Source organism: Populus euphratica, unplaced genomic scaffold (assembly GCF_000495115.2).
Source record: "Populus euphratica unplaced genomic scaffold, PopEup_1.0 scaffold12.1, whole genome shotgun sequence".
Classification (NCBI taxonomy): Eukaryota; Viridiplantae; Streptophyta; class Magnoliopsida; order Malpighiales; family Salicaceae; genus Populus; species Populus euphratica.
Genome location: NW_011499858.1, coordinates 2,484,627 through 2,508,433, shown reverse-complemented (window position 1 = coordinate 2,508,433; position 23,807 = coordinate 2,484,627). Strand labels below are relative to the sequence as shown.

General features: G+C 31.2%; 2 protein-coding genes across 3 annotated transcripts; one reads left to right on the top strand and one right to left on the bottom strand.

Annotated features, from left to right (window-relative positions):
• The first annotated feature begins 17,601 nt into the window (after positions 1 to 17,601).
• Positions 17,602 to 19,366, top strand: LOC105124072 (ammonium transporter 3 member 2-like). Its single transcript, XM_011023931.1, has 3 exons — positions 17,602 to 18,135; positions 18,322 to 18,607; positions 18,706 to 19,366. Exons 1-3 carry the CDS (start codon positions 17,602 to 17,604, stop codon positions 19,230 to 19,232), a joined length of 1,347 nt encoding a protein of 448 aa, XP_011022233.1. The 3' UTR covers positions 19,233 to 19,366.
• A 256-nt stretch (positions 19,367 to 19,622) lies between these two features.
• On the bottom strand, positions 19,623 to 22,962 carry LOC105124070 (Wound-responsive family protein). 2 transcript variants are annotated; one of them, XM_011023929.1, is made up of 10 exons: positions 22,529 to 22,962; positions 21,801 to 22,019; positions 21,646 to 21,698; positions 21,494 to 21,550; positions 21,331 to 21,396; positions 21,160 to 21,231; positions 20,886 to 20,995; positions 20,702 to 20,793; positions 20,514 to 20,576; positions 19,623 to 20,408 (listed from the first exon to the last, which is right to left on the bottom strand). In XM_011023929.1, the coding sequence occupies exons 1-9, from the start codon at positions 22,821 to 22,823 to the stop codon at positions 20,524 to 20,526; spliced, it is 1,017 nt and encodes a 338-aa protein (XP_011022231.1). In that variant the 5' UTR covers positions 22,824 to 22,962; the 3' UTR covers positions 19,623 to 20,408; positions 20,514 to 20,523. The 2 variants fall into 2 exon arrangements, with proteins under 2 accessions (XP_011022231.1, XP_011022232.1); XM_011023930.1 differs by having other exon boundaries at positions 19,623 to 20,265; positions 20,517 to 20,576.
• Positions 22,963 to 23,807: the final 845 nt, after the last annotated feature.

Here is a 23,807-nt window from a genome sequence, read left to right as displayed (position 1 = left end):
TTTGATTTCTAATTTGAAGCAAAGAAAAAAATAAATTATTTTAATTATTTTCAAAAGCACTTTCAAAACACAATATCAAAGATAAATCTAATTAATTTCAAGTACAGTGGAAAATTAATTAAAAAAAGAGAGATCACTATTTATATAAAAAGTCACCATGAAAAAAACATTTTAGTTGTGTATTTAATTTAATTAGAAATGGGGCCATACAAAATTAAAACATGTACAATTAATCATAGCTAAAAAGTAAGATTTATCAAACACAACTACTGGTCTTTAGCTTTAGCTAACACCTTTTGCTTCCAACAATGATTAATCACTTTCATCTTTCTCTATCTAGCACTTAATCTTTGTAATCAAGCAGGATGTGATCTCTTGCTTCCTGCAAGAGGTTGCGAGTGTTGTACCTGTGACTCTCGTCATCCAAATTGTGCGCATTTTCATTACTAAAACATGAAATCTTTCTAGTAGTAAAACCATCTTCCTTGAAATCTCAACGATTTATCACCAACGTTTATTCAAAAATTGTTTCAATGCCTACACAATCCCCTCGCCATTTCTCCACTTCCTAATCCTTCTTCACTGTATATCTCAACGACACATTTAAGCTTATTCACCAAAGAATCCGAACCCGTGACTCTTTTCAACTAGGCCTTCTTCAATCATTCAAAAATGATTGCCTCTTTTCCCTCGTAAAGTATAAGCTATGGCTTCAGTTGGTGAGTCAGGCATTTGAGCAATTTAAAATTTAGTGTATTCAGTGATCTGGAAATTAAGAAAAGAGTCGAGACTTGCTTTTTTAGCGTTTAAATGGGGAGATAAATGGGACTGTATTGATGAGAAAGTTTGTGAATTGATGGTGTGGGTATTGGATAATCATCATTTCTACTCACGGTGTTAAAGAAATTTCTCAGCTAAAAGTTTAAGTGGGGTCGAACACCGTATAAGAGTTTTTAGGTTTAAAACTTCTATAAATTTATATTATTTTATATTTAATTTTTATTAATTAAAATAAAAATAATAAAATATAAACTTGTGATATTTAGTTAAAAAGATTCTAGTATTATATTGAAAAAATTATTTACGTAAAATTTTAAATTGTTATGTCAAATTTTAAGAATAGTTTTATATTATTTTTTAATATAAAAACTATTCAGAAAAAACTTCCAAATTTATTTTTAATTTCAACATGTTGATTGTTGGAGGTTAAGCAAATAGACTTCACGTTTTTTTTCTCAAATGATATTGTCCAGAACAAAGATACAAGGCTTCATCATTTTCTAAAACATTTGGGTTTGTGTCCTCGAATCTTATAAATATCTTGAATTATTTTATTGGTTTTTTTATAATTAAAAATATAAAGTGCTATACAACTTTAAAATTCAATTCAATTTTAGATGTAAATTATAATTTATTAGAAATAAAATCTATAGAATTTTCACAACAGGGTTTTGAGCATTTGTTTATTTCGAAAAAAGTTGAATCTTTAATCTTATTAATTTCAAGAACAGTGAAAAAATAAATACAAAAAAAAAGAGATTACTATTTATATAAACAGTAAGGAGGCACCATGAAAAAAACATTTTAGTTGTGTATTTAATTTAATTAGAAATGAATCTCGCTTGTTTTGTAAGAAATAATCAGAGGGAATCTGGGGGCCCCATACAAAATTAAAACATGTATCTGGGGTTATTAATTTTCACGAGCACTAAATAATGCTTTAATGTCGTCCTCCTCATTTATTCATAGCTAAAAAGTAAAGATTTATCAACATAACTACTGGTCTCTCGCTTTAGGTAATACTGTACCCTGGGATTTTTTATTTATTTTTTTGCATTTCATTTCAAAAGTATTTAAAAAAAAATTTAAATTTTTTATTTTAAATTAATTTTTTAATATTTTTAAAAAATCTTAACGTAATAATATCAAAAATAATTTTTAAAAATAAAAAAATATTATTTTAATATATTTTTAAATAAAAAATATTTTAAAAAGTATCCAAACCATAACAAAAATTAATTACTTTAACTTTTCTCTATTTAGCAATTAATCTTTGTAATCAAGCAGGATGTGATCTTTTGCTTCATGCAAGAGATTGCGGGTTTGGTCTGCATTCTTAGCAATTTGTGACCAATAAGTTTTTTTTCTCTTCTTGAAATTAAAGATTAATTTCTTTTTTTTGTTAATATTCAAATTTAAATTTGAATTTTTTTTATTTTTATTCTAGATCATTTTATAAAAAATTTATTTTTTTAATTTAGTTTTTCAATTTAAATTTATCATATATTATTATTTTTCAATGTAGTTTTTATTTTTTTGATTTCTATTTTTTAACCTTTTTGTAAAAATTTTATTAATTTTTAATTTTATTTTTCAACTCAAGTTATCTTGTCTTTTATTAGTCAAGTTACATATCTATTACATTACCTCGAGTTTCCTTAAACTATTTTTTTTTAATTTAATTTTATATTTTCAAAAAACAATTTTTAATTTATCCTGATTTTTTTTAAAAAAATTATTTATTCATTATTGATATTTATTTTTTATTTTTGAATCAAAATAAAACTAAATTAGTAAACATGATCAAAACCTATTAAAAAAAAAATCTAAAGTTGTAGCGTCTAGTTGGAGACTATTCATCATTAATCCCAAATTTGAAAAAGAGGTGGAATTTGATAGAAAAGATGGCCGCCAACTATCTAAATGTGATGATCGTGTTCGAATTACAGGAAAAAAGAAATTATTGGTCTCTTTGATACGACTGCTTGCGTGCTTGACTTGTCAACGTGTTTGGATTGTTGATCACAAGCTGCCGTTTTACTAGCAAAAACATCATTGTGACTTTTACTAGCAAAAAATAACTCAAATAGTATCATTTCTAACCCAACCTCAAAATATAAAAATATCATTTGTTAACTGTTACATGATTTAAAAAGATAAAAATAATGACATAAATGTAATAAAATAGAGTAAAATAATAAGATAAAATTATTTTTAATAGCGGTATTTAAAATAAAATGATCATTTTTATATAAAAGTATTATTTGTTAACTGTTACATGACTTAAAAGATAAAAATAATGGGCATAAATGTGACAAAATAGAGTAAAATAGTGAGATAAAATTATTTTTAGTAGCGGTGTTTAAAATAAAATGATCATTTTTATATAAAAGTATCATTTGTTAATTGTTACATGACTTAAAAGATAAAAATAATAGGTATAAATGTGACAAAATAGAGTAAAATCGTGAGATAAAATTCTTTTTAGTAGCGGTGTTTAAAATAAAATGATCATTTTTATATTTTATTTTTTAAAGTATAGAAATTTATTGTAAAATTTATTTTCATGATAAATTTATTTTTATATTTTTTAACTAAATATATTTATGTTTTTATTGACTCTATCCATTTTATTTTATGACACCAAACAAGCACTACGGGAAAAAAATAAAACCGAATTTATCTTGAAACTATGTTTTAATCATGTTACAACATACGACCTAGCAAAATTGGCATGACCTTTAGAGTTTTGAAACTCGGCCTGGCTTGGCAAGTTGATCTGGGACCCGGCCAACTCGTGGCTGGAATCAGGCCGGGTTGAAGAAAAAATAAGGAAAGAAAAAATCATGTATGACCCGGTTGACCTTGTGGGTTGACTGGTCAAGAACCGGTTGCAAACTCATTGATTTTTTTTTTGTTTTTTATTAAAATAGCATCATTTTTATTTTTTTAAAAAATAAAATTTAACCCGATGACCCCGTCAAGACTCGGAACCCAGGCCTTGAACCGGACAGGATCTTAAAACTATGATGACCTCGGCTAAAATACATTCAGTGTCCTCAAGCTTTGAAGATTGAGCATATTTGTCCTTGTATGTCAATTTTGGTCACATAAGATCTTATACTTTCAATTACTGGTTAAGTGTGAACCCTCCATATATTTAAGATTGACAATGAAAGAGGTTAAAGTGTGAGTTTCAGAAGATCGATGATTTTGGTTGAGTCCTTTGGAAGGATTAGATCAATTAAACAAAAATAAATAAAATTTCATAACTAAACTTTAATTTTTTATTTTTCAAAAATAAAATAATGAAAAGATAATAAAAAAAACATTAGAAAAGATGGTGGTGTAAAAATGTGAAGCTTTCGTTTGATTTTGTTTTGAGGTTTATTGTTATCAAAAGTTTCAAGAATTTTTTTATTGAAATTTGGTATTTTAGGTTTTTTAGTTTTTTATTTGAAATTTTATTTTGGTTCTTCTTCATTTTATTATTTCATTCAATTTTGATTTTAACTTTTTTAATTCGTTTATAAATAAATCCGATAAGACCCAATCCAAATTATTGAAATTACATATGTTAATAGAATAAATCTGACTAGAGAGGTCATGCATGATCAATAACTAAAAGTACAAGATCTTGAGTGATCAGATTTCAAATAAAGGGTCTAACATGACCAATTTCCAAAGTTTGAAGGATCATAAATATATTTTACCCTCTTGCTCTTTCCCAAGCTAGAATCCAGTTGTGATGATTAAATTTCTACCAATTTTCTAAAGGAGATATATCATTTCTTTAGGTTTACTATATCCACAAGAGAAATTCATTTTAGCCAATTATAATATAATTAAATGGTCTGCACTATGTCGTCGGTGACCTTCTAGCTAGCCAAATACCAAACCTATGGTTAAGAAAACGATTGATAAAATTGACTAAATTAAGTAAAAGTGCATGAATGTGTATTTAACAGGCAAAACAAGGCCAGATAGTCTAGATATGTTATGCATGGGAATCACAGGCAATAATTATGTTCATAAATCAATTTTGAATCCCCTAAAATTATTATTATTATTATTATTACTATTATTATTATATATCTTTTTTATTCAAAATTCAAAACAATTTTCAAAACATAAATAGATGAACTCTTGAGTTGTAGCAAATTAAAATACCACGAGAATAATCATATTAAAATATTATTGATAAGATAGGCTCAAGAAACACCTAATCGAAAGAAAATTAAGTTGGAAAGTTGTTTTGACTAAAATTAGAAAAATTAATTAAGTTAAAAGGCTTGATTAAACTTCTAATTGGTTTAATTGACTTAATTAAGAACTTGAATGAAGTAGAATTAAGTTTGACAGTTAATTTGACCAAAATTAAAAGAATTAATTAAGTCCAAGAGCTTAAATAAACTTCTAATGTGTTTATTTAACTTAATTAAGGACTTAATTGAAAGAAAATTAAGGATGAAATCCAACTTGATCAAAATTGAAAGAATTAATTAAGTTTAAGAACTTAATTAAACTTTAAATGAGTTTAATTGGCTTAAGTAAGAACTTAATTGAAACAAAAGTTAAGTTTAAAAATCAATTTGGCCAAGATTAGAAGAGTTAATTAAGTTCAAAGCCTTAATTAAACCTATAATGGGCTTTGTTGACTTAATCAAAGACTTAATTAAAGAAAAATTAAGTTTAAAGGCTTATTTCAGACCTATTTGCAATAATTGAAAGATCAAGGATCCAATTGAAACTTTGAATAACCAAATTTGGTACAATCAGGGGTTTAATTGCAAGAAACTTGAAGTTTAAAGGTTCATTAAGGACTTATTTGAAAATTTTCAAAACCACTGACCAAGGTGTAAAAGGCTTATGCATTTAGGAAATAAAATTGATTAAACTATAGGTCAATTTGAGACAAATTAAAAGTTTGTTGATAATAAGGGTCAAATTATATATTCAGGAAACTAAGAGCTATTTTGTAAAAGGTATGTGAATTAAGAGTTTCTAATCAATGTTTCTAATGATATAACGGCAACAATTAAGTTTTTGGGTTAATTGAGGATGCATATGCTGAAATTAGAAGTACATAGGTTAGATTGAAAATTCTCAAAACACTAATTAAAAACTCTGATTTTTAGGGTTTAAACCATGCAACGTGTCAATTAAATTTTAATAAAGAGAATGAGTGAAAAGATTTATTATCACTGTTTTTCTTCTTCTTCAACCGAAAAGTTTGATCGAGGGGTCACCTTTAAATGAATGAATGTGGTGTCTCTGACCACGTCAAGGGCTTTAATCAGCACCAATCGACTAAGAAAAACTTTCTTTACAAAGATCTACAACTCTCATCAAATATGTATATCTTATTTGACTCAAAGAACTTGACAACATCTTATCTCTAGCAACCTTTCCTACAAAGACAAACACAAATTGATTGGGACTGATCTTTCAATCAATGAATAAGAGGTTTTAGACCTCCAAATCAAGAGTGATTTGTTCCTAATAGTATAACTACATCCTTTTTAAACCATCAATGGCCCAATTTTATCTTAGTCTCTATAATGATTTTGTTGAAGTATCCTATCTAGTCAACCTTAATTAAAGAGAAAAGTCACCTATAAATGAGCTAACTTTGAGGCTACTTTTTTCTTGTTATGATTCAGCTCATAAAGTGAAAAAAAAAAAAAAACAAGCACCATATCTTTTAGGAAGGAGCTTATAGAAGAGAGATAAAAAGAGGAAAAGTCTTTCTAAACCATCTACCTTTTACAAAACCACCATGGTTTTGTAACTTACTACTTTAGCTTTACTTGTAAAAAGAATGGTATTTTTTAGGAAGGAAAAAGAAGAGGAAAAATCACAAAGAAAACTAAGAGAGAAATTCTTTAGCTGATTGAAAGGAAAAACTAGAAAAATTAGTGTTAAAAGTTGGAAAGAAAGAAGAAGAAAAGAGAACTTGCAAATCAAGGTTAGGAGCTGGAAACATTAAAGATCTAGAGCAAAAAAAAGAGTCATAAATTCCAAACCAAAGACATCATTAATTAAAGAAGGTATATGTTGAACTTTTAATGAGATGTTATAGCTCAAATAGCGTACCTATTTTTTAATCTTTGTTATATTATGAGTGTTTAATGTTTATTTGCAATTGTTGTTTATGAGTTTTAAATGGAATGTATATGTTTTTTATAAGGCAGATCTTGTTATTAAAGGTATGCATGATTCTAAAAAAAATAAGTACAATATGCCTTGAATGCATATGTAATGTTATTACCATTGTTGTTTAACATGTTAGTTGTTTTGTTATGATATTAGTAATAATGTTTGGAAGTCCAATTTAGTCATGTGGTTTGATTTGCTCATTGTAGGAGAGTTATCAAATTATGATTATCAACTATTTTTCTTGGTAGTTTGTTGTTTCTTCAACAAGCATTGTTCATATTTAGTCTATTTAGAAACAATTTTAGTCTAATGTATCATTTTTAATGTAAAAGAATATTCATTTGATGTTATGTGCTAAAGTTTTTGTAATTTGTTGCATTGTTTCCTTTATTTATTTTCTTAAATTTTTTTATTCTTTAATCAACTTGTAATAAGCATATTTGAGTTAAATGTTGTTGGATTTAGGCCATGCTTATCTAGATTTAGTCAATTTCTAAGTTTAAGCACTTTCTAGGTTTTTTCTAGGTTTAGTATGAATGTTCATATCATGTCAATTTTAATTTCACACAAACTAGTGTTATTGCTTGTTTTGTGTGTTTTGATCAAAGCCTAAACCTATACATTGTTGTTCTTTGCCATTAATTTTTCCATTAAATGCTTATATTGGATTAATTGATCCTTGATGACCTTTGAATGTATGGGTTTAGGTTTAGGACTATCGAGAATAATTCATGTTATTTATAATTTATTTATCCCATTTGATATATCATTATGCTTTAATCTTTGATATTCTATCACTCTATGCCCTTTATTTGATGCAATTAGAACTAAATTTTCAATTTGGTTTTTGGGTTCATGAGAGTGTTTTTCATGTTCTTAGAAAAATTCAAGCAAAAAAACCTTTTTGATCTTCATTCTTTCATTTCTGAATTTAGGTTATGGTTTTTTGCTGGGAAGCCCAGCCCATATGACTGGAATGGGCCCATCATAGCCTAAAGTAGTGTTTTTCTTGCTAAATATTTTTTAAGAAAAAATGTATTTTTCTAATTCTTGAAACATGTTTGGCAAATATGCTTTTAAGACAATTTTCAAGTCTATGTTTTTTTAGCTAAAGGCATGCCTTAATGGTTTTTTAGCACTTTTGTATAAAATAATTAATGATAAAGTGGTAGCAAGTTAACGTTATAGTCAAATGGATTTATGCAAAGAATTTTCTTACTTAACCTACTATTTTCATTAATTTTGTCTTCAAGTGATAAAATAGCATTGAAGGATGAGGGAAGATGGTGAATTTCCAAAGGTAGTTGACTAAAGCTAAGAACATACAAATGTTAGGTAGATCTAAGATGTCATTAAAAGAAAAGGAACACATCTTGCATGAAATGAGTTGTTGTTCGAGATTCTAAAATGTATTGATATTTATACGCCAAAGCCTATAGTGTGTTAGGATTGAAGTAACAAAATAAAGTTGATATTTCATTTAGGTTTGGCTTGCCTACTGGGAATAAAATGAGAGGGGTGAATAAACATAAAATGAAGAACTTTTTTTTTCTTTTGCTAGGTGACGTTAAGATCGTAAAAGATAGGTAAATAATTCATGGGTGTATGATTTGTTATGGAAAGCATAGAATGAGCTAAATGAAAAGCCTTAGAACTGAATAACATAGAATCCATAAAAAAAAAAAAACAATGATTATAAATGGATGTAATGTGTAAAGAACATCTTTGTCAAAACCCTTAGCATTTGTCTCAAAGAGTAATGCACAAATCGTCAATAGGGCTTAATATTAACCCATTAGTAAAATTATATACATGATCTATTTGTTTAAGAAGCTCATCATAAAAAACGCTAAAGGTGAGATATTAACCCAACATATATAGGCTGCCCGAATCTGTCTTCCAGCCCGAGCACTGTTCGGTATTTTGGCCATATCTGGAGTTCTAGAAGTCCAAATGAGCTGAATTTTTTACACAAGAAAGCTGAGACAATTGCCTACAACTTTCATGTTTGCAACTGGCTCCAGTTTTGACGTTATCAATGACGTTTTGGGCAGACAAGAGAAGATAAGGATTGTCACCAAGTCAAAAGTTGGTCACCCACTTATCAATTAGTCATCAAATCAATAGTTCCCAATTTTGGCCTATAAAAGGAGGCATTTGCCATGCATTTAGGCATCTTGGTGTTCAGATCAAGATCATGCTCTTCCTTTCTCTCTTTGTATTTTTTATGCTTTGTTTTCATTAATATTAAGTTTATGCCTTTCATTTCCTTTCCTTTACTTAGTTAACTTTTATGTTCTTATTTTGTTTATCTATTTTGCTTTCTTTCATTATGTCTAGCTAAGTTAGTTATGTCAAGGTGAAAAGGTTACACTAATGGTGTAAGAATAAGTATAATGTAAACTTAATATGGACTTTAATGTTTGATACTAACATGTTTTATATTTGTTATCTTGTTTACTCTTTAATACTTTGCTTGTTAAATGATTAATCTTGATTTATGTTGTATAACACTTGGTACAACAAATGCTTGGTACTTTCATAGCCCATAATGTATGGTATAACCGACACCTGAGCTATGAAAGGAACTTGATTTGTTGTTAACATAAGTTATAATCATGAATGCTTGACGAGATTTACAAGTATTAGCATTAATTGAATAAGATGACTAATGTAATCATGTTAACAATATATAATCTGATTGTAACCTCCTTTGTGTGTGGTTTCCAATTGTGTAATAAGAGTTTATACTATACTTGTTTGATATACCATTAGTGGAACCTCTAACCTTGACATTTGTTATTATCATTGTTTAATCCTTACATTAATATTCCATTCTAAGTTCTCATCATCTTCTTCTTCTTCTCTTTTTTTTTATTATTATTATTGTTATTGTTAGTGTTATTGTCGTTGTTGTTGTTGTTACTATTGTTGTTGTTTATAATTATTGTCTATAATTTGTACAATTAACTTCTCTGTGGTTCGACCCCGGTCTTGCCTGGTTATTTATTACTTCGACACTCCTGCACTTGGGAGAAGACATTAATCTTTTGGTCGTGTCAGAGTGTCAAACCCAGATAACATAGGGCTGACTCACTTCCAAACCTAACATTATTGGACTTAGTTATGCACTAAGCCTAAGTGTTTGTAAGTCTACAAAGATATCAAATCCAACACCTTTAAACTCAATTATACACTAAGCCCTAGTGTCTGTAGGTTTAGCAAGACATCATACCCAACATCCCTGGATTTGGAACCAATCCATATTCGAATAGGCCTCATGTCAGGTCATAAGGCTACTTTATAGTCCTTAAACATAAAATTTTAAGAATCTAGGATGGTTATTCTCTTTACTCCCAGGTATATAAAAGTTTGTTTTGTTTCAGTAATCATTAATGTTGATTAAGGGTTATTCTTATCAACATTAATATTGTGTAAGGAATGTTTCTTCTCATTTATGTTTTCAAAAGGACATGACTCCCAACCTCTTCAGCAAAATAAAAAGTTCAGGGGATATAAATATCCTCTAAACCATCCAGATAAAGAGTTCACACTTTTTCTATTTTCAAAAGTATTCATATTCTTTTCTTAAAGCATTTATCATATATAAATAAGAACAACCACTTATGTTCTTAAATTTAAAACTTATTCCTTTATTTATCACAATTTCTGATAAAAAGTCATTGACTTTTTCATCTGAAGGTCCCTAAATCCCATGAAAAGAGATTGTTTTGCAGGTGTCAGGATTTTTATCACCAACTATCAATTTTTTAGAACTTTGGAGAATAAGGTATGAAAGTGAACATATGATCATCATTTATCTTAAAACTTAAGATTCTCATTCTTGAACATAATGGATTTTAAAAACATCATCAATAGACATTATATGTGGAAAACTAATTGAAAAGCCATTGATCGTTCTCTCAAAATCGGTTTGAATCTCCATTATCACTATCAATAGTAGACAATCAAGATACTCATGAGGCAAGATATGTTATAAACCTCCCTATAGTAGCAAGCACATCTATGCTAACAAGATGTGGAACTCATCCACCAGGTGCAAGCTCCTACTCAAGTCGTGTTAGCAACTAAAAGACCACAAAACCTTACCACCCTTGCAAGTCTTAGCACATGATATAGCTTCTTTAGTCTTAGTTTCTCAATTATAAATGGATCAATCAACCAAGATATAATTGTCTTATCTTAAAGAGGTTAGACATAACGACTTGGAGAGATTTCCATCAAATTGGCTTTCTACCCCCCTCTCATAAAACTATCGTTAAGCCTTACAATAAACCTGATTGAAAGCCTAAAAAGTCATAAGCATTAAAAACAATTGAATGTTAATGTAATATAAAATATATAGTACTTCACATAAGAGTTCTAATGAGACTATGAATCTCTTAAAAATCCTATTAAGACTAGGAATATCTTAAAAGTCCTATTGGGATGGTTATAATTAGATTAGGGTTAGGAATCTTATTAAGATTAGGAGGCTAGTTTTTTTCATTAAAACTAAATCTCTAATGAGATTATAAACTCTTAGAAATACTCCAAGTGTAAATAAGGTTTTAGACAAGGTTGATAAAGCAGCCCAAAAAGTTGGTCTTATATGAAATCTTATTTTACCTTGGGTTAAATTTACTATATTTAAAGGAATTTTAATTGGCATAAAACATGACTTATTTTGATCTTATTAAAACTCAAAGAGAAGTAAAAGAACATATCAAAAGGATTTTAAAAACATAAAAACTAGAATTTGAAAAGGCATGAAAAAATATGGATAGTTTTTCCTTCTCTTAACTTCTCTAAACAAAAATACTTGTTGTTTTTTTCATATATATATGTTGGTCATTCTTTGAAGTAAAATTAGCATAAACTCTAGAATAAATCTTCCCCAATATAAAATAGTTTTAGGAATAGGAATGGATATTTATTATTGTTGAATCATTATTAGAGGTTAGATAATTAGATGATTTGTTGATTTGCTACTATAAAAGCTATGGGAAACCTTTTCTTCTTTGATGTTTTGTCATCTTCAAAACAAGGTATTTTTCATACCATTAACTATGTTATAATTGATTTTTATCTATATAAATCTTTGTAAAGAGGATAAAAAAATTCAAATTCTAATGTGGCAATACCTTAATGAATTTTATATCCCATTTTTATTATAGGTCTTTTATGGTTTTTTTAACTATAAATATCTAGATTTTATTGAATGTGTTTAAGAGTTAAACAATAGTGTTGATTTTTTTCAATCTTGAAAAAGTGTTCTCAAAGTATTTGGAATATAGGAGTTTAATTGACCTGAATTAAGAGTCAGAGTTATCATTTAAAAGGTTCAAATTGTATATGGACAAATTATGTTACACTAATGATTTCTTAAATTCATGGGCATAACACATTTTGCTTTAAGACAAAGATATGCAATTGTTAGATGAGTCATAAATTTTGGGACATTACAAAGCCAACGATCAATTTGCTTTAAATTATTGTTATGAATATGATTATTTTAACTTGTACAATAAATAAAGTTTTCATATAAATCAAATTAAAAATATTTTGGTTTGATATTAGTGGTGACTGATACATCAGATAAAATGAAATAAGTTTCATAAACAAGAATTAATTCTTTTAGAATAAGAATGAATGACTTATAGGTTGGTTATGGATAATAATGAACTAATATGATAGGATGAATATTTTTTGGAATGTGTGCTTGCAATTTTGGATTAAATAGGGCTTGTATGTCCCACGTTACTCTTTATTTCTTGATACACTTCTCTTCTCACCAAAATCCCCTTAAATTTAGCTTAAGGTTTCTAAATAAAAACAAAAAACAAAAATAAAAGGTGTAAAGTATTTTGTAGTTTATTTATGTTAGTATAAATTAAGATTTGTAATCAAGAAAGAATATGGAGGTTCCAAAAGATGTATTCAACAGAGTGAAGCTCTTGAAAAAGGTAGTTCGAGCAATTAGAATTACCTAGGTTCGGCCCACTAATTTCTTTATAGCTCAAAGAAATTGGTATTGGAATTGTCCATGACCAACCTTGTGAGTCTAGTATATGTGTTGCAATTATTTTATGATTATGCATACTAAATGATTAGCTAAATAGTATTTGAGATTATATTTGCATGTTAACTAAAAGATGGAACCTAATAAAGAATTTAGTCAAAATAATATTAAGCTCATTTACCTTCTATTAGGGTTTACAGGTGTAAACCATTATTCACCATTGACTTGTTGATATAAATAAAGGTCATGGCTATTTTCAATATGTTAATAGTACTAAACATGAGATGCCATCTAATAAGTTGGGCTTAAATACATTATTAGGCCCATTTAGGTTACTCTTAGCTTAATAATATTAAAGGTAAGGGTTAGGCAATGCATAAGATACATCTAACAAGAGTTATTTGTCTAACTGATCTAAGAGTTGCATGAAATGCAATTAGTAACTAGTACCTTTTAGTTCAACTTATTACTTACATAAAAATAAATTTATCAATAAAAATAAGAATAGTTTTTGTTCGTATCATCAAGAGAAAGGTAAGTTGAAATCAATCATAAATAGTATGACATGAAATACCAGATAATAATCAACTACAAGGAGATGATTGACAACAAGTAGGGAGTTATAATTGACTTGGATGAAGTGATCAACCATAAAAATATAAAAATAAAAGATTCATATGATTGACTAGAGCATTCAGACCTATACAAAACATGAATATTTAACATTTACACTTAGTGTTACATAACATATTAGAGTTCACATGTTTATTAGAAAATGAGATATGTTTTAGCTAGAGTACAATTTGTATTAGAATTCATCATGAAAACTCCTTATCTTATGTGGATGGTTTATATAGGATTAGATTTAATAGATTATGTAGGACTTTAATATTTTTTAACAATATAAATACAGTCATACAACTATTGTAAACAATGGTCAACCCTATATATGCAATTTTATTCAATTTATCTTTCTTATTTTTATTTACAGCTTTAGTTTATTGCTTCTTTATTAATTTCATTATTTCTTAGTATCCTTTATCTTTTCTAAAACTTTCCTCTCTTATTTTGAACATGCTTTATTTCACATGTGATGGTAAACAAAACATATAGTTTTTTCTTAATGTTTGAGATTAAATATCCTCACATTTAACTTGATTTCATAAGATTATTTCCAAAATTCGCTTAATATTAAATTCTCACTTATAATTTTTCTTTATTGAAAGTAAGAAATGAAGACCACAATATTTATTTTATTAAATATAAAATTATACAAGATACTAAAAGGGCTTAATGCCCCTCTTATTGCTTACTTAGACACAAAGTATTGTGGATTCGAGTAATGTGATGGCAACCCAGCCCTTACCACAAAGAATTGCAAAGGCAACAAGGGAGGGATGGGGTTGTCTTTTCACCAGAATACATTTGGCTTTGAAGGGATGGTTGGGGAGAAAATGGTCCCTTCAAGTTTTGGTAGGTTTGCCTTAGGCATTAGATAAGCCTGCGCCCCCACATGAGGACATTTGGTGTTTGGGCTAACTCGGCCTTGTGCTGAGGCTGGCTTGCCCTTGCCCTGGACATGAGCTAAGCTCGTACCTCGATGTGAGGACTCATGATGCTTGGGCTGCTTCACTTGCACCGGGTCAAACCTGTGCACCATGTGGCACTAGGGTTAGCTTGCCCAAGGCACATAGCCAGACTCGTGCTCCATGTGGCAAGACCTAGCACTTGGGCTACCCTGTTTATGTGCTAGGTTAGACCCGATGTGGCATTAAGGTTGGCTTGCCCTGTGTCTAAGGTTAATGGATCCTACATTAGGACTCAATTTTCTTAAGTACTTTGTCAAAACCCAAGGCTATTAGGTCTTAAGTTTCTAAATATAATTATGTCCGTTATAAATATTATTATTTTTATTATAGTTGAAAGTATTAATATCAAACATATTATAATTTAAGTTCTACATATTATTTGTTCAATTGTAATAAAAATGATAATATTTATATCCCAAATAATAGTATTGTTGATATTAATACATTGAATTATAATAAATAAAAAAAAACATAATTTTTAGAATGCAAATAATACATTATTTCATATTAATACTTTTAATTATAACAATAAAAAAATATTTATACCGCAAATAATAATATTTCTATCACAAATAATATTATTTTTACTACTAATACTTTCAATTATAATAAAAATAATAATCTTTGTACCGTAAATAATAATATTTTTATATTAATACTTTGAACTACAATAACAATAAATATTAATACTTTCAATTATAATAAAATAAAAATATTTGTACCAAAAATAATGATATTTACACTACAAATAATAATATTTTTGATATTAATTCTTTGAAATATAATAAAAATATTAATATTTATAACACAAATAATAGTAGTTTTAATATTAATACCTTCAATTATAATAAATATAATAATATTTATGGTGTTTGGGTTGTCTATCCTTGCGCATGGTCAGACCCAAACACCACGTGGCGCTAGGACTGGCTTGCCCTTGCCCTGGGCGGGAGGCAAGACCACATCCCCACGTAAGGACACCTGGTGATCAGGCTGCCTGCCCTTGCCCTGGTCAAACCCAAACACCACGTGGCGCTGGGGCTGACTTACCCTTGCCCTGGGCAGGAGTTAGGCTCGCATCCTCACGTGGAAACACCTAGCACATGGGATGTCTTTCCTAGTGTTGGGTTAGACCCGAGTGCTACGTGGCGCTAGGGCTAGGTTTCCTTACCCTAAGCATGAGCTAGGCCTGCGCCCCTATATGGGGACACCTAGCGTCTGGGCTGCCTGCCCTTGCACTGGTTCAAACCAGAGCACCATGTGGTGCTGAAGCTGGCTTGCCCTTACCCTAGGTGGGAGCTAGCTTGCACCCCCACATGGGGACACTTAACACTTGGGCTACCTACTCTTGTGCTAGGTTAGACCCAAGCACCATGTAGTGTTAGGACTTGATTGCCAAGGACTCGCGTGCCATGTGGTGAGGCGTGGCGCTTGAGCTACCCTACTTAGATGCTTGTGTTAGGACCCAATGGTAATGGGTTGTTGTCAGGACCTAATTTGCTTGGGTCCTACGCCACGATGTAATGGTAATGGGTCCAGTGCAAGACCAAATGGCAATGGATCCTACGCAGCATAGTTTTGAAACTTGGCCTAGCTTGGCGGGTCAACTTGGAACCCGACCAACTCAAGACTGGAATCAGGTCAGGTTTAAGAAAAAATATAGAAAGTCAAAACTCGAAGTGACCTAGTTAACCCTACAAGACTTAATCAAAAATATAGTTGCAACTCGTTGATTTTTGTTTTTTTACTAAAACAATGTCGTTTAATGTTTTAAAAAAATCAGAATTGGCTCGGATGACCTAGTGACCAGGTCAAAACACGAAACCTGAGCATTGAACAGGGTCAGCCATTGGACCAGGTTCAAAAACTCTATTGCGCAGGATCTAATGCCATTAGGTCCTATGGAGGACCCATGTCTAATAGGTCTTGCCTCTTGACCAATTCGCTTGGATCCTCACCAAGACCCAAATAATTTGTGTTATAAATATTTTTTAGTTTTTTAATATAATTATATTTATAAATATTATTATTTATTTTATAATTCAAAGTATTCATATTAAAAATATTATTATTTGTGTTATAAATATTATTATTTTTATTATAACTTAAAGTATTGATATAAAAAAATATTATTATTTGTGTTATAATCATCTTTGGAATTTTTAATATAATTATTTATATTATAAATTTTATTATTTTTATTATAATTAATATTATTAATAAAATAATTAATTATTATTAATATTTAAAAAATGTTATTTTTTATGCTATAAGTTTTTACAATATTTTTTATGATAATAAAAAATAAATTCACCGAACAACACGAACATCTAACTAGTGTATTACTAAAGAAGAATGCAGGAAAACTTGCTGCCACTGCAATTGATGGACAATCAATACAACTAAGAAAGTGGGGCCAGCAAGTTCATCAACATCTTGGACTTCAAAATGTCATGTGAAGCTGTCCATGTTTGTGTCCTAATCTGATAGACGGTACCAAAGATGTTGCTTTCAAATGGCAGCTGAACTCATACGTATGTATGATAAAGAAAAGAATGGCAGACAACCAGGCATGAATGGCCAGCTCAAAACAAAATCTCCCCTAGTAATCATAAAATTCTACTATAAAGAATTATGTGGAGAATAGATATAATACAGGATTCAGTTTCTGTTTTTCATGATTTTAACTATCCAAGATCCTTTGTAAATATCTAATAATTTCGGCAAATAGTTAAATGCATAAATGAATCTTTTAATCTCTAATAGAATTTGAATGAATCCTAAAGCCAACCACTTTGGACAGCTAGGAATTTTAGAGTATCCTATTAACTATTGTCGGAAACAATGTGGAGATTGCCACAATACTACTGCATCATATATAACTCCAAAACCCATCTTCCTTTTTATTGCAATTCCCACCGAAACGAGAGATAAATTTCCGAAAGCAAAAGTAGGGAAACAAAGACACTTTCTCGAGCCAATTTAGCTTTCTTTCTCCTCCCTATGAATTTCCCACAAGGATTAAATCCAGATGAAGGATCTCCAGGATGGATGAACAAAGCAGACAGCGCATGGCAACTAACAGCAACCACAATGGTCTGCCTACAGAGTGTTCCTGGGCTAGTCATTCTATATGGAAGCATGGTCAAGAAAAAATGGGCTGTCAACTCTGCCTTCATGGCCTTCTATGCCTTTGCCGCGGTCCTAGTCTGTTGGGTCCTATTGGCCCATCAAATGTCCTTTGGGGCCAAGATGAGCCCACTGTTAGGGAGACCTGGCTCTGCATTGTCAGAAAAACTTCTCCTTGGACAGTCTAGGAGGGGTTTGGTCCCAGTGGCTGATTTTGTGTTTTACCAATTTGCTTTTGCTGCTATTACTGTTATATTGCTGGCAGGTTCTTTACTTGGGAGGATGAACTTCTATGCATGGATGTTGTTTGTTCCTCTATGGCTGTTTGTCAGTTACACTGTTGGTGCCTCAACTATCTGGGGTGATGGCTTTCTTGAAAGACGTATAATTGATTATGCTGGTGGCTACGTAATTCATCTTTCCTCTGGGGTGGCTGGTTTCACTGCTGCATATTGGGTAATTCAGATGCACTCCTTATACTTTTGTGTGTTTTAATTTAAGAAAATAAATATTCACCTCGAAGAAGAAGAGTTATTAATAATAAATAAAAGAGAAATTTTGTTCTCTGCCAATGGATTTTGTTGCATGCAAGCTATCTGACTGCTTAATTTGCGATGATGGTGGGTGATCATATACATATAGGTAGGACCAAGGCATTCACATGATAGGCAAAACTTTCCGCCAAACAACATAATTCACATGTTAGGAGGTGCAGGGTTCCTATGGCTGGGATGGACAGGTTTCAATGGTGGATCTCCTTTTGCAGCTGGCTTGGTTGCTTCGTTGGCCATTTTCAACACTCATCTTTGCACTGCAACCAGCCTCTTGGTATGGGTTTCCCTGGACATGGTTTTTTACAGGAAAAGTTCTGTCATTGGTGCTGTCCAGGGGATGATCACTGGACTTGTTTGCATCACTCCCGGTGCAGGTCAGCCCTTTGTCGAGGCAATTTCTTACGTTCACATTATGCATTCTATATACGATGATAAAAGTATGAAACATGACGCGGTAATTGATACATGGCAGGGATAGTGGAACCATGGGCAGCACTATTGATGGGAGTAATGTCTGGTTCAATTCCATGGTACACAATGATGGTGTTGCACAGGAGGTTTGCGTTCTTCCAAAGCGTGGACGACACATTGGCTGTCTTCCACACGCATGCTGTGGCTGGACTTTTGGGAGGAATTCTTTCTGGCATCTTCGCTAAGCCTGCCCTTCTAAAGTTGATGTACCCAGACACCACGTACCATACAGGATTAATTTATAGTTTCAGTGGAGGAAGACATGCGGATGGCTTTAAGCAGATGGGCATCCAACTTTTGGGAGCTGCTTTTATTACTGCTTGGAATGCAGGCGCTACAAGCTTAATTTGTATTCTGATAAGCCGCATTGTCGATCTTAGGATGAGGGAAGATGACCTAGAAATAGGTGATGATGCTGTGCATGGTGAAGAAGCCTATGCACTGTGGGGTGATGGGGAGAGGATGCCGAAGCCGCTTCGTCTGCACATGCATCCCAGACTTCCTTACTTCTGCCGACAACGCTTCTGATATGTCCATCAGAACTGCATATGTAATGCATATCTAATAAGTTGCAATGCATTACCATGGAATAAGGCAGTATTGCTTACTGGTTCATTGCTGCGGCACTTATCCACTTTTTGTTGGATTATTGCTGCTTGCATCTTGTAAATTTTCAAGTTGGAAAAGTAGTTGTGATTATTGTCAGAAAGAGAGGCATCTTATCATTATGTATCTTGCAAATTGGCAATTCGTAAGGTCTACAAAACGCAAAAGCTTTATGCTCTAAAAGATATGCTGGCTTTTTAAAGACATCAAAGATATACAATTCTGTCTCGGAGAAAAAAATAACGAACACAAATGCAGAAATAAAACTGAATAACGTTGTATCAATGCAATTAGCAAAGGAGAACAGGCAGGGATGAAAATTTGATAATTAATTTCACTGTGTCACAACTCACAACTGTACACAAGTATTCATTGCAAATACACGTATATCTAAAAAGCTTTACATCATAGGGTGGCGCAAAACGGCCAATTAAAGAACGGATTTCATATTCAAGCCCATTTTCATGGAGCCTTCAACGTCACTGCCTGCAAATCTATTCAATTATAGCAGGTTCTTTCTTCCTTTCAATAAAAATCATGTGAAGAAGAGTTTACTCAAGCACAAAAATCAGTGCAAGGAAGCAACGGTAGCTTGTCATGTTTTCTCCAACCAGGGGAAGAAATAAGAGAGCATAAAAGACAAGAGAACTGATTAGAATTACATGGTGATAGAACACGTTGATCTTTTTCTTTGAGAAACATCATTTCTATTTTTTACATACACATCATCTACAAAGGTTTACATTTGTCACTGCAGCAATAGTATCTTTCAATCAGTATGGAAGAGAGAATTGATCATCTAATAGCTTTCAACAATTCAGGGGGAGACTTGATCAAACTTACATGGTGGGCATATCATTTCTGGAAGCAAGTTTAAGCTGTACATACCAATATTTTGCACTTCTGACGACTATACACGAGTCCCTTGGACTGTTAACTGACATGAATGTGCTATCAAAGTGCTATGCAAAAGAATACCCATGATTATTTGTTTTCTGACCAGTATTCACCCGACAAATTCCATCTGAAACTACATAGGAACAGGCTCAAACAGACCAGCCACAAGCCAACAGTGGGAGCCTTAATAATAAAAACATCCTGAAATAAAGTTATATAGACATTAAGGCAGCCGTTACGTACACAAGCAGCAAGGTAGAAGTTACACATGCAAGCTAGAAGCAACACTTTCAAAACTTGATATACCTTAAGTCGGCTAATGTTCCTGCCTTGACTTGCGAAGCTCCATCAGCTTGTCTCTCCACATTGCTGCAAGAGCAAGTGATCAAAATCAAATGGTGCTAAGAAGCAAGAGACTTCATTGTGTGAGAGTATAATTGATAATGAACATGAAATTTGCACTGTCAAAACAAAGTAATTTTTATTTTAAGTACCTGCATCAGTGTACCTTTCCTCTTTAACAGCTAAATTCATATTCCTTACAAGATCAAGTTCCTCTACTAGTGAATCTGGACCATCAGCAGCACTGGACAAAAAGATTCAAATCAATCTTAGAATCAGCCTCCCATGGAGATGACATTGATGATGGGGCATAAATAAGCAAGCATGGCCAAATACCTATCAAGGGACACATCATAAATAGGCTTTGAATTACACACTCTTCCCACCCCATAACCAATTCGAATAGCATCAGTTAAAACAATTTGTTTACTTATATAAATTGGAACCTGCATAGAGCAAAGTCCAACAATAATCAGCAGCATGTAAATCTTTTAGTACAATCAGAAAAAGGTTGTCAAAACAGTTAAACTAAAATCAGAAAACAAACAGTGATCATTCAACATTGAAGATAGTGACAGCATTTGAATAGCTACGGTTTGGAGATAAATACCTTACATCTACTTGCCACATTTATGGCATCTGACGGTCGTGCATCCACACTAAGAATATCCTTTTCCCCAGGCTGCATATATTTGAAGTTCCATTTAAAAAAAATAACAAGTACTAGTGATAATGTTTTTTAGGACAACTAAGACATTTAATTCACAACTTTCTTTATTACCTTGCTAAAACATAATCTTGCAAAGTAAGTATTTGCCACTCTCTCTGTAATCCGTACCATTTTTACCTGAAATGAAGACATGGAATGCTAAGGATGAATCTTTCTAAACTTTTCAATGCACTACAACTAATAGCCTAAGTGCCCAACACATATAGTTTCATACATCATATCCAAGTTCTTCTGCTACATTTCCAACAAGTTGGAACTGATCAGCGCAAACCTGCGAAAAAATCATGCAAACACAAGGGCTGTTAAAAAGTAAAGTTAATAAATAAACCAACAATAAATACAAGGAAGATGGGGGGGGGAGATTACTGCATTATCATCTCCTTGTATTCCATCTATCAATTTCTCAATAGCAAACTCCCCTGTGTCAGAAAACAATAAAACTTAACAACTAGCAAATTTGTCCAAATTTGTAATAAACAAAGACAATAAGAAAAAAATGAAACGACAGCTTTCTAATATACCAACAATAATCGGCAGCACAAAGTCACCATCACAAGAAACTTTAAGGAAAATCGTGGGACTTTGAAATCCACGAAGAAAACCATGTCCTAATAATCCTGTATTAGGCCTCGCTTCCTTTCTTTCTTGCAGACCAAAAGGAAACACCAATTTACCAGATGAATGCCATCTAACCTCCTCTTGAAATCCTTGCTTCCGCATTCGATAATGAGAAATTGTCTCTGCAGCCCATCAAACCAATTAAGAGATTGTCTCACAATAACTCATTAACTTCATTTCTCTTTTTCCCTTCTAGACCCTATCCAATCTATATAACCAAAACCCATTTATGAAAGACCAGCAAAATCTCTTAAAGTTGGGTTTCTTTTTTTTAACTTGAATTAAGGCTACTTAACTTCCACATTGCAAACAAACTCATAAAGTACACCTCTTTTTCCCCTTTACCATACCCAATCAAAAAACCAATACCCATTCCTTAAAATGCACCAAAACCTCACAAAACTGTGTTCTTTTGCATTTTTAGAGGCAAATCCAATAACAAAATCCACAGCTTTCTAAACCTTATCTAAGAAAAACAACCACAACCCATCTTTTTAAATTCATCAAAACCTCGTAAATTAGTGTTCTTTTTTCATTTTTTGAAACAAGTTCAACAACAAAATCTACACACAAGTATCTATGTACAAAGAATATAATTATTAAACATAAAAAGAGAGGGAAGGAGAGGAACCTGAAACAAGAAGGGATGCAGGGAGATAATCAAGACCATCATCATCATTATTATTATTATGAGCATTAGTGGATCCACTGCTATCACTGGAAGCCTTACAAGAAACTGATATTGATCTGGGACATTGAAAGCGACACCGTATCCTCATAACTGAGAACTGAAAGGAACAAGATGGACTCGGAGGAGTGTTTTTTTGAGGTGAGATTAAACGACAGGTCGGGTAATTTCCTTGATCTGTTGTCTTCAGAGTCTTGAAGCCACTGAATGTACGAACTGGGAATTGAGCTCCTAGCATTTTTCGTGTTTTTTTTTTTCTTGTCTATGTGGATGTTTGTGTCTGTGTTTGTTAGGAAGAGATGTTAAAGGTCATAACAGACAGGGAAGTGGAGAGAAGGACGGGGAGAAGGGGGTGGTTGGGTTTTGGAAGCCGCGAGTTAAAATAAAGCATGTCCTGTGCTTATTTATTAGGCTTTATCGTCATCCACTGTTTCAAAACTGACCAAATAAAATTATTTTAATACACTCTTATGTTGCAGAATATGCAAGAGAAAATTTTTGTTAATATATTAATTCCGATAAAAAAAATCAACCTTAATATGTAAAAAACGATTTAAGAATAACTAAACTGTTTATTTTTTAAATTATTAAATTTTATATTATATTGAAGTTCATCTTCATAGAAAGCATTGTTTATTAGAAAATTGCTTTGGTTTTTTAGTTTACTTATTTTTTCAAAATCTTTTTAGTATTGAGCTTATAAAATATTATTTTTTTATTTATTTTCTATAAGGTTATCTCAATTTTATAATTTAAATAGTAGATTTTTCAGGTTAATTTGGGTTTTTAAATTTTTTATTAATTATTTTTTTTAATTTTATTTTTTAATATTAAATTAATTATAAATTAAATTTTATAATTTGTTTTTTACAAATTTCGAAACCACAGGGTAGCGTTGAGCAAGCCAATGATTCAGTGGATAGCTAAGATAAGAAGCCAAGAGAAAGAAAATGTGCTTAGGATTAGCACAAGGATATAATCTTTATCTGTTAGCCCAACATGATTGCATGGGTCTAGTCATTTTACACAACTCGTTTTTTTTTAATCTAGGGTTTGGATAATGTCAAGATTTCTCTTTTGGTTGGACAATGATTGTGGTGGAAAGAGTTTTAGGTACTGTGACAACGTGCTGTCAAGTTACTCTACTTGCAATGAAAAAGGGAAAAAAAAGTCATTTTTTGTTTATCATGATGGAAACAAAATGCAGTGTTAATTATATAAT

Bases quoted from the DNA above. Each gene is read 5' to 3' on its own strand.
- LOC105124072 (XM_011023931.1), top strand. From the start codon at position 17,602: ATGAACAAAGCAGACAGCGCATGGCAACTAACAGCAACCACAATGGTC. The intron at 18,136-18,321 runs GTAATTCAGATG...ATATACATATAG, and splicing joins GTTTCACTGCTGCATATTGG to GTAGGACCAAGGCATTCACA. The intron at 18,608-18,705 runs GTCAGCCCTTTG...GATACATGGCAG, and splicing joins TTGCATCACTCCCGGTGCAG to GGATAGTGGAACCATGGGCA.
- LOC105124070 (XM_011023929.1), bottom strand. From the start codon at position 22,823: ATGCTAGGAGCTCAATTCCCAGTTCGTACATTCAGTGGCTTCAAGACT. The intron at 21,699-21,800 runs GTATATTAGAAA...TTTCTGACACAG, and splicing joins TGTGCTGCCGATTATTGTTG to GGGAGTTTGCTATTGAGAAA. The intron at 21,397-21,493 runs GTATGAAACTAT...TCTTCATTTCAG, and splicing joins CAGAAGAACTTGGATATGAT to GTAAAAATGGTACGGATTAC.